Source organism: Crinia signifera, chromosome 2, assembly GCF_055691185.1.
Source record: "Crinia signifera chromosome 2, ASM5569118v1, whole genome shotgun sequence".
Lineage (NCBI taxonomy): Eukaryota > Metazoa > Chordata > Amphibia > Anura > Myobatrachidae > Crinia > Crinia signifera.
This window is the reverse complement of record NC_139218.1, coordinates 405702420-405718614: the sequence shown is the minus strand read 5'-3', so window position 1 is coordinate 405718614 and position 16195 is coordinate 405702420. Positions and strand designations below refer to the sequence as shown.

Here is a 16195-nt window from a genome sequence, read left to right as displayed (position 1 = left end):
AGGTCCATGCGATACATGTTAGGCGTCAGAAGATGACTGTCGGCCAGCAGACCCAGATACAAGGCCAGCAACCCCAGGTCCATGCGATACATGTTAGGCGTCAGAAGATGACTGCCGGTCAGCAGACTCGGATACAAGGCCAGCAAGCCGAGGTCCAGGCGATACATGTTAGGCGTCAGAAGATGACTGCCGGTCAGCAGACCCAGATACAAGGCCAGCAAGCCCAGGTCCAGGCGATACATGTTAGGCGTCAGAAGATGACTGCCGGTCAGCAGACCCAGATACAAGGCCAGCACGCCCAGGTCCATGCGATACATGTTAGGCGTCAGAAGATGACTGCCGGTCAGCAGACCCAGATACAAGGCCAGCAAGCCCAGGTCCAGGCGATACATGTTAGACGTCAGAAGATGACTGCCGGTCAGCAGACCCAGATACAAGGCCAGCAAGCCCAGGTCCAGGCGATACATGTTAGGCGTCAGAAGATGACTGCCGGTCAGCAGATCCAGATACAAGGCCAGCAACCCCAGGTCCATGCGATACATGTTAGACGTCAGAAGATGATTGCCGGTCAGCAGACTCAGATACAAGGCCAGCAAGCCCAGGTCCAGGCGATACATGTTAGACGTCAGAAGATGACTGCCGGTCAGCAGACTCAGATACAAGGCCAGCAAGCCCAGGTCCAGGCGATACATGTTAGGCGTCAGAAGATGACTGTCGGCCAGCAGACTCAGATACAAGGCCAGCAAGCCCAGGTCCAGGCGATACATGTTAGGCGTCAGAAGATGACTGCCGGTCAGCAGACTCAGATACAAGGCCAGCAAGCCCAGGTCCAGGCGATACATGTTAGGCATCAGAAGATGACTGCCGGTCAGCAGACTCAGATACAAGGCCAGCAAGCCCAGGTCCAGGCGACACATGTTAGGCATCAGAAGATGACTGCCGGTCAGCAGACTCCGATACAAGGCCAGCAAGCCCAGGTCCAGGCGACACATGTTAGGCGTCAGAAGATGACTGCCGGTCAGCAGACTCAGATACAAGGCCAGCAAGCCCAGGTCCAGGAGATACATGTTAGGCGTCAGAAGATGACTGCCGGTCAGCAGACTCAGATACAAGGCCAGCAAGCCCAGGTCCAGGCGATACATGTTAGGCGTCAGAAGATGACTGCCGGTCAGCAGACTCCGATACAAGGCCAGCAAGCCCAGGTCCAGGCGATACATGTTAGGCGTCAGAAGATGACTGCCGGTCAGCAGACCCAGATACAAGGCCAGCAAACCAAGGTCCAGGAGATACATGTTAGGCGTCAGAAGATGACTGCCGGCCAGCAGACCCAGATACAAGGCCAGCAAGTCCAGGTCCAGGCGATACATGTTAGGCGTCAGAAGATGACTGCCGGTCAGCAGACCCAAATACAAGGCCAGCAAGCCCAGGTCCATGCGATACATGTTAGACGTCAGAAGATGATTGCCGGTCAGCAGACTCAGATACAAGGCCAGCAAGCCCAGGTCCAGGCGATACATGCCGGTCAGCAGACCCAGATACAAGGCCAGCAAGCCCAGGTCCATGCGATACATGTTAGACGTCAGAAGATGATTGCCGGTCAGCAGACTCAGATACAAGGCCAGCAAGCCCAGGTCCAGGCGATACATGTTAGACGTCAGAAGATGATTGCCGGTCAGCAGACTCAGATACAAGGCCAGCAAGCCCAGGTCCAGGCGATACATGTTAGGCATCAGAAGATGACTGCCGGTCAGCAGACCCAGATACAAGGCCAGCAAGCCCAGGTCCATGCGATACATGTTAGACGTCAGAAGATGATTGCCGGTCAGCAGACTCAGATACAAGGCCAGCAAGCCCAGGTCCAGGCGATACATGTTAGGCATCAGAAGATGATTGCCGGTCAGCAGACTCAGATACAAGGCCAGCAAGCCCAGGTCCAGGCGATACATGTTAGGCGTCAGAAGATGACTGCCGGTCAGCAGACTCAGATACAAGGCCAGCAAGTCCAGGTCCAGGCGATACATGTTAGGCGTCAGAAGATGACTGCCGGCCAGCAGACCCAGATACAAGGCCAGCAAGTCCAATTCCAGGCGATACATGTTAGGCATCAGAAGATGACTGCCGGTCAGCAGACTCAGATACAAGGCCAGCAAGTCCAGGTCCAGGCGATACATGTTAGGCGTCAGAAGATGACTGCCGGTCAGCAGACCCAAATACAAGGCCAGCAAGCCCAGGTCCATGCGATACATGTTAGACGTCAGAAGATGATTGCCGGTCAGCAGACTCAGATACAAGGCCAGCAAGCCCAGGTCCAGGCGATACATGCCGGTCAGCAGACCCAGATACAAGGCCAGCAAGCCCAGGTCCATGCGATACATGTTAGACGTCAGAAGATGATTGCCGGTCAGCAGACTCAGATACAAGGCCAGCAAGCCCAGGTCCAGGCGATACATGTTAGACGTCAGAAGATGATTGCCGGTCAGCAGACTCAGATACAAGGCCAGCAAGCCCAGGTCCAGGCGATACATGTTAGGCATCAGAAGATGACTGCCGGTCAGCAGACCCAGATACAAGGCCAGCAAGCCCAGGTCCATGCGATACATGTTAGACGTCAGAAGATGATTGCCGGTCAGCAGACTCAGATACAAGGCCAGCAAGCCCAGGTCCAGGCGATACATGTTAGGCATCAGAAGATGATTGCCGGTCAGCAGACTCAGATACAAGGCCAGCAAGCCCAGGTCCAGGCGATACATGTTAGGCGTCAGAAGATGACTGCCGGTCAGCAGACTCAGATACAAGGCCAGCAAGTCCAGGTCCAGGCGATACATGTTAGGCGTCAGAAGATGACTGCCGGCCAGCAGACCCAGATACAAGGCCAGCAAGTCCAGGTCCAGGCGATACATGTTAGGCATCAGAAGATGACTGCCGGTCAGCAGACTCAGATACAAGGCCAGCAAGTCCAGGTCCAGGCGATACATGTTAGGCGTCAGAAGATGACTGCCGGTCAGCAGACTCAGATACAAGGCCAGCAAGTCCAGGTCCAGGCGATACATGTTAGGCGTCAGAAGATGACTGCCGGTCAGCAGACTCAGATACAAGGCCAGCAAGCCCAGGTCCAGGCGATACATGTTAGGCGTCAGAAGATGACTGCCGGTCAGCAGACTCAGATACAAGGCCAGCAAGTCCAGGTCCAGGCGATACATGTTAGGCGTCAGAAGATGACTGCCGGCCAGCAGACCCAGATACAAGGCCAGCAAGTCCAGGTCCAGGCGATACATGTTAGGCATCAGAAGATGACTGCCGGTCAGCAGACTCAGATACAAGGCCAGCAAGTCCAGGTCCAGGCGATACATGTTAGGCGTCAGAAGATGACTGCCGGTCAGCAGACTCAGATACAAGGCCAGCAAGTCCAGGTCCAGGCGATACATGTTAGGCGTCAGAAGATGACTGCCGGTCAGCAGACTCAGATACAAGGCCAGCAAGTCCAGGTCCAGGCGATACATGTTAGGCTTCAGAAGATGACTGCCGGTCAGCAGACTCAGATACAAGTTTTGCATGAGGAGTTAAAGGCAGTGAGGAAAAGTGAGCTAGAGTGGGAGAGACTACCGAAACTCACCCCAGCTGATGACATATGGGCATTCCTTTGCATGTTTGAGCGCACAGCCACTAGTTTTGGATGGCCTGCAGCGGAATGGTCTGACAGGCTGGCTCCCCGTTTAACAGGGGAGGCACAGCGAGCATACAATATGTGGATAGGACTGTGGCGGAGGCATGCTCCTATCCTAGCCTAAAAAAGACTATATTTGACAGGATTGGAGTGACGGGGCCTAGCAAAGCCCAGAAGTTCCATGACTGGAGGCTGAAGGGCTCTGAGCCACCCAGAATTCAGCTGGCCAAACTAGCCTGGCTGGCAGGCGCCTGTTTGCAGCCAAATAAAAGCTTTACAGTGAGGATTGTGGAGATAGTCATCACTGGAGCAGGTCATTGTGGGTGTTAAGGCCCCCATTCATTATGCGACTTGGGCCCGATTTCTCCCGATTTGGATGAATCGGGCAGGGAAATCGTCCCAAATCGCATGTTTTGACACCCTGTCCATCCCGATGCGTGGTCCCGTGCGCATTGGATCGGAGTCGGGCAGTCGTACCGGCTGCACATAAGATTTCCTAAATCTTATGTGCAGTCTCCAGGCAGGGTCAGCGGGCGGGTGACCTGACAAATAGTCAGCAGGTGGGGGACGCCGGGCATGGGGAGAGGCTGGCAGGGGCAGCTGACACAGGCAGCGGGCGGGGGGACGCCAGTGAAGGTGAACCGGTGAGGGGGACAGCTCACGTGCTGGGCAGGAGGACCAGGCAGCCGCAGCTTCAATACAAACGAATGGGGAGGCAGTGATTGGCTGAGAGCTCTCTCAGCCAATCACTGGCTCCCCATTCTTTGTATTGGGTTTTTCTTTCTTCCTCGCAGCTGTGGCTGCCTGGTCCGAGTCCTGCCCAGCACGTGAGCTGTTCCCCTCGCCGGTTCACCAGCGTCCCCCCGCCCGCTGCCTATGTGTTAGCTTCCCCTGCCAGCCTCTCCCCATGACCGGATCACCAGTGTCCCCCGACTGCTGTCAGCTCACCCTGCCCAGCTGTTCCCTGCAGCTCCCCAACGTCCCCCACCCGGCTCTCCCCTGCAGCTCCCCGGGGACTGCATATGATAAATCCATCAGATTTATCATATGCTAAATTTGGCACATCAAGTGCCTAATCGTGTGTCCCCTTCCCGGGGAGCTGCAGGGGAAATCAAGCCTTACTTGTCTCTAGGAAGTCGGACTAATGTATGGGGGCCTTTAGACCGCTCGGTGCAGCAGTGAGCCCTTCAGGCTGAACCCCAGATATTTGAGGAGCTGGCAGTGGTGATTGAGTGGCACCTAATTCTGGGAAAGCTGAATAAAGCTTTTTCCCCCTTCTCCAACCTTACTCCCTACTCTCACGGGTGCACCTCCACATCAGGGAATCTGGATATGGCTGTCACTGCACATTGCTCTCAGTGCTGCAGGTACACCCGGGTTCCCTGTATGTCAGTAACTGCACGTTGCTCTCAGTGCTGCAGGCACACCCGGGTTCCCTGTATGTCAGTAACTGCACGTTGCTCTCAGTGCTGCAGACACAACCGGGTTCTCTGTATGTCAATCACTGCACATTGCTCTCTGCAGTGGCGTAACCACAGCACCTCAGCCCCCGCGGTGCGGACGCTGGGGGGCTGCGGTGCTATTGTAATGCCCCTTCCCCCGCAGCGTTACCTATATTCGCTGCGGTGGTCCCGGCTCCCCTGGCTTCATTCTGATGCTATTGCGACGGGCTACCATAAAATGTCCGCCCCCATATAGCAGCCATTTCTCTGAAACTGTCTGCTGTACGGGGGTGGCCATTTTGTGATGGTCCGTGTTTCATAGCATCAGAATAAAGCCAGGATGGGAGCCAGGACCAGTGCAGCGAATACAGGTAAATATGCGGGGGATGGGGGGCATGGGCGTCTGGAGTGGTGGTGGGGGGGCGCCAAAACAATAGTTACGCCGCTGGCTCTCTGGGCTGCAGCCACTCCAGGGTTCCCTGTATGTCAATCACTGCACGTTGCTCTCAGTGTAGCAGTCATTCCCGGGTTCCCTGTATGTCAGTCACTGCACATTGCTCTCAGTGTAGCAGTCAGTCCCGGGTTCCCTGTATGTCAGTCACTGCACATTGCTCTCAGTGTGGCAGTCATTCCTGGGTTCCCTGTATGTCAGTCACTGCACATTGCTCTCAGTGTGGCAGTCATTTCCGGGTTCCCTGTATGTCAGTCACTGCACATTGCTCTCAGTGTGGCAGTCATTTCCGGGTTCCCTGTATGTCAGTCACTGCACATTGCTCTCAGTGTAGCAGTCATTCCCGGGTTCCCTGTATGTCAGTCACTGCACATTGCTCTCAGTGTAGCAGTCATTTCCGGGTTCCCTGTATGTCAGTCACTGCACATTGCTCTCAGTGTAGCAGTCATTCCGGGGTTCCCTGTATGTCAGTAACTGCACATTGCTCTCAGTGTGGCAATCAGTCCCGGGTTCCCTGTATGTCAATCACTGCACATTGCTCTCTGCAGTGGCGTAACTACAGCACCTCAGCCCCCGCGGTGCGGGCGCCGGGTGGCTGCTGTGCTATTGTAATGCCCCTTCCCCCGCAGCGTTACCTATATTCGCTGCGGTGGTCCCGGCTCCCCTGGCTTCATTCTGATGCTATTGCGACGGGCTACCATAAAATGTCCGCCCCCATATAGCAGCCAGTTCTCTAAAACTGTCTGCTGTACGGGGGCGGCCATTTTATGATGGTCCGTGTTTCATAGCATCAGAATGAAGCCAGGATGGGAGCCAGGACCAGTGCAGCGAATACAGGTAAATATGCGGGGGATGGGGGCATGGGCGTCTGGAGTGGGGGGGCGTGTTTTATTATCGACGGGGGGGGGGGGGGCGCCGAAATAATAGTTACGCCGCTGGCTCTTTGGGCTGCAGCCACTCCAGGGTTCCCTGTATGTCAATCACTGCACGTTGCTCTTAGTGTAGCAGTCATTCCCGGGTTCCCTGTATGTCAATCACTGCACATTGCTCTAAGCGTGACAGTCATTCCCGGGTTCCCTGTATGTCAGTCACTGCACATTACTCTCAGTGCTGCAGCCACACCAGGGTTCTCTGTATGTCAGTCACTGCACGTTGCTCTCAGTGTAGCAGTCATTCCCGGGTTCCCTGTATGTCAATCACTGCACATTGCTCTAAGCGTGACAGTCATTCCCGGGTTTCCTGTATGTCAGTAACTGCACATTGCTCTCAGTGTGGCAGTCATTCCCGGGTTCCCTGTATGTCAGTAACTGCACATTGCTCTCAGTGTGGCAGTCATTCCCGGGTTCCCTGTATGTCAATCACTGCACATTGCTCTCAGTGTGGCAGTCATTCCCGGGTTCCCTGTATGTCAGTCACTGCACATTGCTCTCAGTGTGGCAATCATTCCCGGGTTCCCTGTATGTCAGTCACTGCACATTGCTCTCAGTGTGGCAGTCATTCCCGGGTTCCCTGTATGTCAGTCACTGCACATTGCTCTCAGTGCTGCAGCCACACCCGGCTTCCCTGTATGTCAGTCACTGCACATTGCTCTCAGTGTGGCAGTCATTCCCGGGTTCCCTGTATGTCAGTCACTGCACATTGCTCTCAGTGTGGCAGTCATTCCCGGGTTCCCTGTATGTCAGTCACTGCACATTGCTCTCAGTGTAGCAGTCATTCCCGGGTTCCCTGTATGTCAGTCACTGCACATTGCTCTCAGTGTGGCAGTCATTCCCGGGTTCCCTGTATGTCAGTCACTGCACATTGCTCTCAGTGTGGCAGTCATTCCCGGGTTCCCTGTATGTCAGTCACTGCACATTGCTCCCAGTGTAGCAGTCATTCCCGGGTTCCCTGTATGTCAGTCACTGCACATTGCTCTCAGTGTAGCAGTCATTCCCGGGTTCCCTGTATGTCAGTCACTGCACATTGCTCTCAGTGTGGCAGTCATTCCCAGGTTCCCTGTATGTCAGTCACTGCACATTGCTCTCAGTGTAGCAGTCATTCCCGGGTTCCCTGTATGTCAGTCACTGCACATTGCTCTCAGTGTAGCAGTCATTCCCGGGTTCCCTGTATGTCAGTCACTGCACATTGCTCTCAGTGCTGCAGCCACACCCGGGTTCCCTGTATGTCAGTCACTGCACATTGCTCTCAGTGTGGCAGTCATTCCGGGGTTCCCTTTATGTCAGTCACTGCACATTGCTCTCAGTGTGGCAGTCATTCCGGGGTTCCCTTTATGTCAGTCACTGCACATTGCTCTCAGTGTGGCAGTCAGTCCCGGGTTCCCTGTATGTCAGTCACTGCACATTGCTCTCAGTGTAGCAGTCATTCCCGGGTTCCCTGTATGTCAGTCACTGCACATTGCTCTCAGTGCTGCAGCCACACCCGGGTTCCCTGTATGTCAGTCACTGCACATTGCTCTCAGTGTGGCAGTCATTCCCAGGTTCCCTGTATGTCAGTAACTGCACATTGCTCTCAGTGTGGCAATCAGTCCCGGGTTTCCTGTATGTCAGTCACTGCACATTGCTCTCAGTGTGGCAAGTATTCCTGGGTTCCCTGTATGTCAGTCACTGGACATTGCTCTCAGTGTAGCAGTCATTCCCGGGTTCCGTGTATGTCAGTCACTACACATTGCTCTCAGTGTGGCAGTCATTCCCGGGTTCCCTGTATGTCAGTCACTGCACATTGCTCTCAGTGTGGCAAGTATTCCCGGGTTCCCTGTATGTCAGTCACTGGACATTGCTCTCAGTGTAGCAGTCATTCCCGGGTTCCGTGTATGTCAGTCACTACACATTGCTCTCAGTGTGGCAGTCATTCCCAGGTTCCCTGTATGTCAGTCACTGCACATTGCTCTCAGTGTGGCAGTCATTCCCGGGTTCCCTGTATGTCAGTCACTGTATGTTGCTCTCAGTGCGGCAGTCATTCCCGGGTTCCCTGTATGTCAGTCACTGTATGTTGCTCTCAGTGCGGCAGTCATTCCCGGGTTCCCTGTATGTCAGTCACTGCACATTGCTCTCAGTGTGGCTAGTCATTCCAGGGTTCCCTGTATGTCAGTCACTGCACATTGCTCTCAGTGTAGCAGTCATTCCCGGGTTCCCTGTATGTCAGTCACTGCACATTGCTCTCAGTGTAGCAGTCATTCCCGGGTTCCCTGTATGTCAGTCACTGCACATTGCTCTCAGTGTGGCAGTCATTCCCAGGTTCCCTGTATGTCAGTCACTGCACATTGCTCTCAGTGTAGCAGTCATTCCCGGGTTCCCTGTATGTCAGTCACTGCACATTGCTCTCAGTGTAGCAGTCATTCCCGGGTTCCCTGTATGTCAGTCACTGCACATTGCTCTCAGTGCTGCAGCCACACCCGGGTTCCCTGTATGTCAGTCACTGCACATTGCTCTCAGTGTGGCAAGTATTCCCGGGTTCCCTGTATGTCAGTCACTGCACATTGCTCTCAGTGTGGCAGTCATTCCGGGGTTCCCTTTATGTCAGTCACTGCACATTGCTCTCAGTGTGGCAGTCAGTCCCGGGTTCCCTGTATGTCAGTCACTGCACATTGCTCTCAGTGTAGCAGTCATTCCCGGGTTCCGTGTATGTCAGTCACTACACATTGCTCTCAGTGTGGCAGTCATTCCCGGGTTCCCTGTATGTCAGTCACTGGACATTGCTCTCAGTGTAGCAGTCATTCCCGGGTTCCGTGTATGTCAGTCACTACACATTGCTCTCAGTGTGGCAGTCATTCCCAGGTTCCCTGTATGTCAGTCACTGCACATTGCTCTCAGTGTGGCAGTCATTCCCGGGTTCCCTGTATGTCAGTCACTGTATGTTGCTCTCAGTGCGGCAGTCATTCCCGGGTTCCCTGTATGTCAGTCACTGCACATTGCTCTCAGTGTGGCAAGTATTCCCGGGTTCCCTGTATGTCAGTCACTGCATGTTGCTCTCAGTGTGGCAGTCATTCCCAGGTTCCCTGTATGTCAGTCACTGCACATTGCTCTCAGTGTAGCAGTCATTCCCGGGTTCCCTGTATGTCAGTCACTGCACATTGCTCTCAGTGTAGCAGTCATTCCCGGGTTCCCTGTATGTCAGTCACTGCACATTGCTCTCAGTGTGGCAGTCATTCCCAGGTTCCCTGTATGTCAGTCACTGCACATTGCTCTCAGTGTGGCAGTCATTCCCGGGTTCCCTGTATGTCAGGCACTGTATGTTGCTCTCAGTGCTGCAGCCATAATCAGGTTCCCTGTATGTCAGTCACTGCACATTGCTCTCAGTGTGGCAAGTATTCCCGGGTTCCCTGTATGTCAGTCACTGCACATTGCTCTCAGTGTGGCAAGTATTCCCGGGTTCCCTGTATGTCAGTCAGTGCATGTTGCTCTGTGTGGCAGTCAGTCCCGGGTTCCCTGTATGTCAGTCACTGCACATTGCTCTCAGTGTGGCAAGTATTCCCGGGTTCCCTGTATGTCAGTAACTGCACATTGCTCTCAGTGTGGCAATCAGTCCCGGGTTCCCTGTATGTCAGTCACTGCACATTGCTCTCAGTGTGGCAATCAGTCCCGGGTTCCCTGTATGTCAGTCACTGCACATTGCTCTCAGTGTAGCAGTCATTCCCGGGTTCCCTGTATGTCAGTCACTGCACATTGCTCTCAGTGTGGCAGTCATTCCCGGGTTCCCTGTATGTCAGTCACTGCACATTGCTCTCAGTGTGGCAGTCTGTCCCGGGTTCCCTGTATGTCAGTCACTGCACATTGCTCTCAGTGTGGCAGTCATTCCCGGGTTCCCTGTATGTCAGTCACTGCACATTGCTCTCAGTGTGGCAGTCTGTCCCGGGTTCCCTGTATGTCAGTCACTGCACATTGCTCTCAGTGTGGCAGTCATTCCCGGGTTCCCTGTATGTCAGTCACTGCATGTTACAGCAGCTGCTGTATTTCTTACCTTCCAGACAGTTGCGGAATGATATTGAATTCCAGTTGTATGGTGGTGCATCCAGTACTAAGGAGAAGCAGTAGAATAGGTCCTGTCTTGTTGGTATCGCCATTCCTGTGTGATTCACTCTGCGTACAATCCTCGGACGTTCACATTCACAGTCCTCCATTAAACAAGAGGTTTGACCAAAATCAAAACCTGCACAAATCTCCTGAAAAGAAAAATATCTAGATTCAGCACCCACCATATGGAATGCCCTTCCATGCACATTAAGACTCTTCCCTAGTCTCCAAGCGTTCCCTGAGAACATACCTCTTTAGGCAGCCTATAATATTCAGGACCCCCACACAACCTCCAGTAGCATTCATAGCTATTTGCATCCCATCAGGACTGTCTTGTAATCTAGTGGGACTGCTAGGCTATGGAATCCTATCCTTATGTATCCCCCCTATTATCCCTATATACTGTAAGCCTGTGAGCAGGGCCCTTCTACCTCTATATGAGATGGTTTCTGCATCCCATCAGGACTGTCCTGTAATCTGATGGGACTGCCAAGCTATGGAATCCTATCCTTATGTATCCCTACTATTATCCCTATAGACTGTAAGCTTGTGAGCAGGGCCCTCCTACCTCTATATGAGATGGTGTCTGCATCCCATCAGGACTGTCCTGTAATCTGATGGGACTGCCATGCTATGGAATCCTATCCTTATGTATCCCTACTATTATCCCTATAGACTGTAAGCTTGTGAGCAGGGCCCTCCTACCTCTATATGAGATGGTTTCTGCATCCCATCAGGACTGTCCTGTAATCTGGTGGGACTGCAATGCTATGGAATCCTATCCTTATGTATCCCTCCTATTATCCCTATAGACTGTAAGCCTGTGAGCAGGGCCCTCCTACCTCTATATGAGATGGTTTCTGCTTCCCATCAGGACTGTCCTGTAATCTGGTGGGACTGCCATGCTATGGAATCCTATCCTTATGTATCCCTCCTATTATCCCTATAGACTGTAAGCCTGTGAGCAGGGCCCTCCTACCTCTATATGAGATGGTTTCTGCATCCCATCAGGACTGTCCTGTAATCTAGTGGGACTGTCATGCTATGGAATCCTATCCTTATGTATCCCTCCTATTATCCTTATAGACTGTAAGCCTGTGAGCAGGGCCCTCCTACCTCTATATGAGATGGTTTCTGCATCCCATCTGGACTGTCCTGTAATCTGGTGGGACTGCCATGCTATGGAATCCTATCCTTATGTATCCCTCCTATTATCCCTATAGACTGTAAGCCTGTGAGCAGGGCCCTCCTACCTCTATATGAGATGGTTTCTGCATCCCATCAGGACTGTCCTGTAATCTGGTGGGACTGCCATGCTATGGAATCCTATCCTTATGTATCCCTCCTATTATCCCTATAGACTGTAAGCCTGCGAGCAGGGCCCTCCTACCTCTATATGAGATGGTTTCTGCATCCCATCAGGACTGTCCTGTAATCTGGTGGGACTGCCATGCTATGGAATCCTATCCTTATGTATCCCTCCTATTATCCCTATAGACTGTAAGCCTGTGAGCAGGGCCCTCCTACCTCTATATGAGATGGTTTCTGCATCCCATCAGGACTGTCCTGTAATCTGGTGGGACTGCCATGCTATGGAATCCTATCCTTATGTATCCCTCCTATTATCCCTATAGACTGTAAGCCTGTGAGCAGGGCCCTCCTACCTCTATATGAGATGGTTTCTGCATCCCATCAGGACTGTCCTGTAATCTGGTGGGACTGCCATGCTATGGAATCCTATCCTTATCTATCCCTACTATTATCCCTATAGACTGTAAGCCTGTGAGCAGGGCCCTCCTACCTCTATATGAGATGGTTTCTGCATCCCATCAGGACTGTCTGTAATCTGGTGGGACTGCCATGCTATGGAATCCTATCCTTATGTATCCCTCCTATTATCCCTATAGACTGTAAGCCTGTGAGCAGGGCCCTCCTACCTCTATATGAGATGGTTTCTGCATCCCATCAGGACTGTCCTGTAATCTGGTGGGACTGCCATGCTATGGAATCCTATCCTTATCTATCCCTACTATTATCCCTATAGACTGTAAGCCTGTGAGCAGGGCCCTCCTACCTCTATATGAGATGGTTTCTGCATCCCATCAGGACTGTCCTGTAATCTGGTGGGACTGCCATGCTATGGAATCCTATCCTTATCTATCCCTCCTATTATCCCTATAGACTGTAAGCCTGCGAGCAGGGCCCTCCTACCTCTATATGAAATGGTTTCTGCATCCCATCAGGACTCCCGTAATCTGGTGGGACTGCCATGCTATGGAATCCTATCCTTATGTATCCCTACTATTATCCCTATAGACTGTAAGATTGTGAGCAGGGCCCTCCTTCCTCTATATGAGAGGGTTTATGCAGCCCATCAGGACTGTCCTGTAATCTGGTGTGACTGCCATGCTATGGAATCCTATCCTTATGTATCTCTCCTATTATCCCTATAGTGTACGCCTGTGAGCAGGGCCCTCCTACCTCTATATGAGATGGTTTCTGTATCCCATCAGGACTCTCCTGTAATCTGGTGGGACTGCCATGATATGTAATCCTATCCTTATGTAACCCTCCTATTATCCCTATAGGCTGTAAGCCTGTGAGCAGGGCCCTCCTACCTCTATATGAGATGGTTTCTGCATCCCTTCAGGACTGTGCTGTAATCTGGTGGGACTGCCATGCTATGGAATCCTATCCTTATGTATCCCTCCTATTATCCCTATAGACTGTAAGCTTGTGAGCAGGGCCCTCCTACCTCTATATGAGATGGTTTCTGCATCCCATCAGGACTGTCCTGTAATCTGGTGGGACTGCCATGCTATGGAATCCTATCCTTATGTATCCCTCCTATTATCCCTATAGACTGTAATCCTGTGAGCAGGGCCCTCCTTCCTCTATATGAGATGGTTTCTGCATCCCATCAGGACTCTCCTGTAATCTGGTGGGACTGCCATGCTATGGAATCCTATCCTTATATATCCATCCTATTATCCCTATAGACTGTAAGCCTGCGAGCAGGGCCCTCCTACCTCTATATGAGATGGTTTCTGCATCCCATCAGGACTGTCCTGTAATCTGGTGGGACTGCCATGCTATGGAATCCTATCCTTATGTATCCCTCCTATTATCCCTATAGACTGTAAGCCTGTGAGCAGGGCCCTCCTTCCTCTATATGAGATGGTTTCTGCATCCCATCAGGACTGTCCTGTAATCTGGTGGGACTGCCATGCTATGGAATCCTATCCTTATGTATCCCTCCTATTATCCCTATAGACTGTAAGCCTGTGAGCAGGGCCCTCCTACCTCTATATGAGATGGTTTCTGCATCCCATCAGGACTGTCCTGTAATCTGGTGGGACTGCCATACTATGGAATCCTATCCTTATGTATCCCTCCTATTATCCCTATAGACTGTAAGCCTGTGAGCAGGGCCCTCCTACCTCTATATGAGATGGTTTCTGCATCCCATCAGGACTGTCCTGTAATCTGGTGGGACTGCCATGCTATGGAATCCTATCCTTATGTATCCCTCCTTTTATCCTTATAGACTGTAAACCTGTGAGCAGGGCCCTCCTACCTCTATATGAGATGGTTTCTGCATCCCATCAGGACTGTCCTGTAATCTGGTGGGACTGCCATGCTATGGAATCCTATCCTTATGTATCCCTCCTATTATCCCTATATATTGTAAGCCTTTGAGCAGGGCCCTCCTACCTCTATATGAGATGGTTTCTGAATCCCATCAGTACTGTCCTGTAATCTGGTGGGACTGCCATGCTATGGAATCCTATCCTTATGTATCCCTCCTATTATCCCTATAGACTGTAAGCCTGTGAGCAGGGCCCTCCTACCTCTATATGAGATGGTTTCTGCATCCCATCAGGACTGTCCTGTAATCTGGTGGGACTGCCATGCTATGGAATCCTATCCTTATGTATCCCTCCTATTATCCCTATAGACTGTAAGCCTGTGAGCAGGGCCCTCCTACCTCTATATGAGATGGTTTCTGTATCCCATCAGGACTGTCCTGTAATCTGGTGGGACTGCCATGCTATGGAATCCTATCCTTATCTATCCCTCCTATTATCCCTATAGACTGTAAGCCTGTGAGCAGGGCCCTCCTACCTCTATATGAGATGGTTTCTGCATCCCATCAGGACTGTCCTGTAGTCTGGTGGGACTGCCATGCTATGGAATCCTATCCTTATGTATCCCTCCTAATATCCCTATAGACTGTAAGCCTGCGAGCAGGGCCCTCCTACCTCTATATGAGATGGTTTTTGCATCCCATCAGGACTGTCCTGTAATCTGGTGGGACTGCCATGCTATGGAATCCTATCCTTATGTATCCCTCCTATTATCCCTAGACTGTAAGCCTGTGAGCAGGGCCCTCCTACCTCTATATGAGATGGTTTCTGCATCCCATCAGGACTGTCCTGTAACCTGAGGAAGACCTACGAAGCGTACGCCGGCCGACCCAGCCGTGCGCACGTTCCTCCTGCAATACCCCATCCCTCTTTTTTGTGTTTATGCGAATGTATTTATCAGTCCTTTTTAGGACTCTAATGTACTAGCAGCCGCTCGCCTACAGTCACCCTAAGACCACCCCAGCAGCAGCACGAGCTGGTAGTGGCACAGGGTTGGACTGTCAGACGTAAGGCACCTTCACTGCGGCACTTGTCCCTGGACAGGGAGTGTACGCTGATAGCTGCACTCCGACGGAGCAGACACGGTCTCCCCGCTAGCTGTTAACGACCGGCGTCCTAGGTCTACAGCACGGGGGCACACTGACCACCTCTGACAGCTTCACGCTGTCACACTGCCCTTCCTGGGGAATTATATGCCCACTATAGAGGGCACCTAAAGCCACGTCTGTCTCAGTATCCCCCTGCGACCGCTAACATACTTATACGGCACAGAGAGGGACCACAGACTTATTAGCTGAAAATATAGCACAACGCGTGTGGTGTTGTCCACACTCCTATTCTAATCAATATATCAGTAATACTTTGAGAGGTGATTACTCACCCACCCAACCCATTCTGCAGCACTCACCATAGGTAGTGACTCCAGACGGAATCCATAAGTGACAACACCCAGTTACTGAGACCTCAATGTAACACAATTGTATCCAATATAAGTTATACATTAAGCTGTAAAAGACAGATATCCTGCTAATTGAGCTTTAGTCCGTTGCAAGCTAACCAGTACATACTATCGCATCCAGGTAGCTGTCACTTAGGCTGCTTAGAGAAATAAAGTACGCATTAAAACACAAAAACTATTCTAAAATTGACACATATTATTCCTCGATTATTTTTGTAAAAACCTGAAGGAGAAAATATTAAGTGTCATTGAATTAATAAATATAGAGGGAATTGCTTCTGGAACTCGCACGTGCTTTTTAAAAAAACACACTGTTCTCACTTGTGTCTGTTATATGTTGTATGTCATATTTCGTGTTCTTCATTTTAAATAAAAATTAATAAAAGGTATATTTTATGACTCCATTCTCTATAAATGGTGCACCACCATAAGACAACCCGTTTTCTTTCTTCCCATTACTGTCCTGTAATCTGGTGGGACTGCCATGCTATGGAATCCTATCCTTATGTATCCCTCCTATAAT

At 51.6% G+C, this 16195-nt stretch overlaps 1 protein-coding gene across 1 annotated transcript in view; it reads right to left on the bottom strand.

Annotated features, from left to right (window-relative positions):
- The window catches only part of LOC146058353 (tyrosinase-like), an 84610-nt gene that overhangs the window by 12341 nt on the left and 56074 nt on the right, over window positions 1-16195 (bottom strand). The window contains exon 2 of the mRNA XM_083170636.1: window positions 10514-10715. Within this exon, the coding sequence (XP_083026762.1) occupies window positions 10514-10715 (202 nt within the window). The remainder of the gene's footprint in view (window positions 1-10513; window positions 10716-16195) is intronic.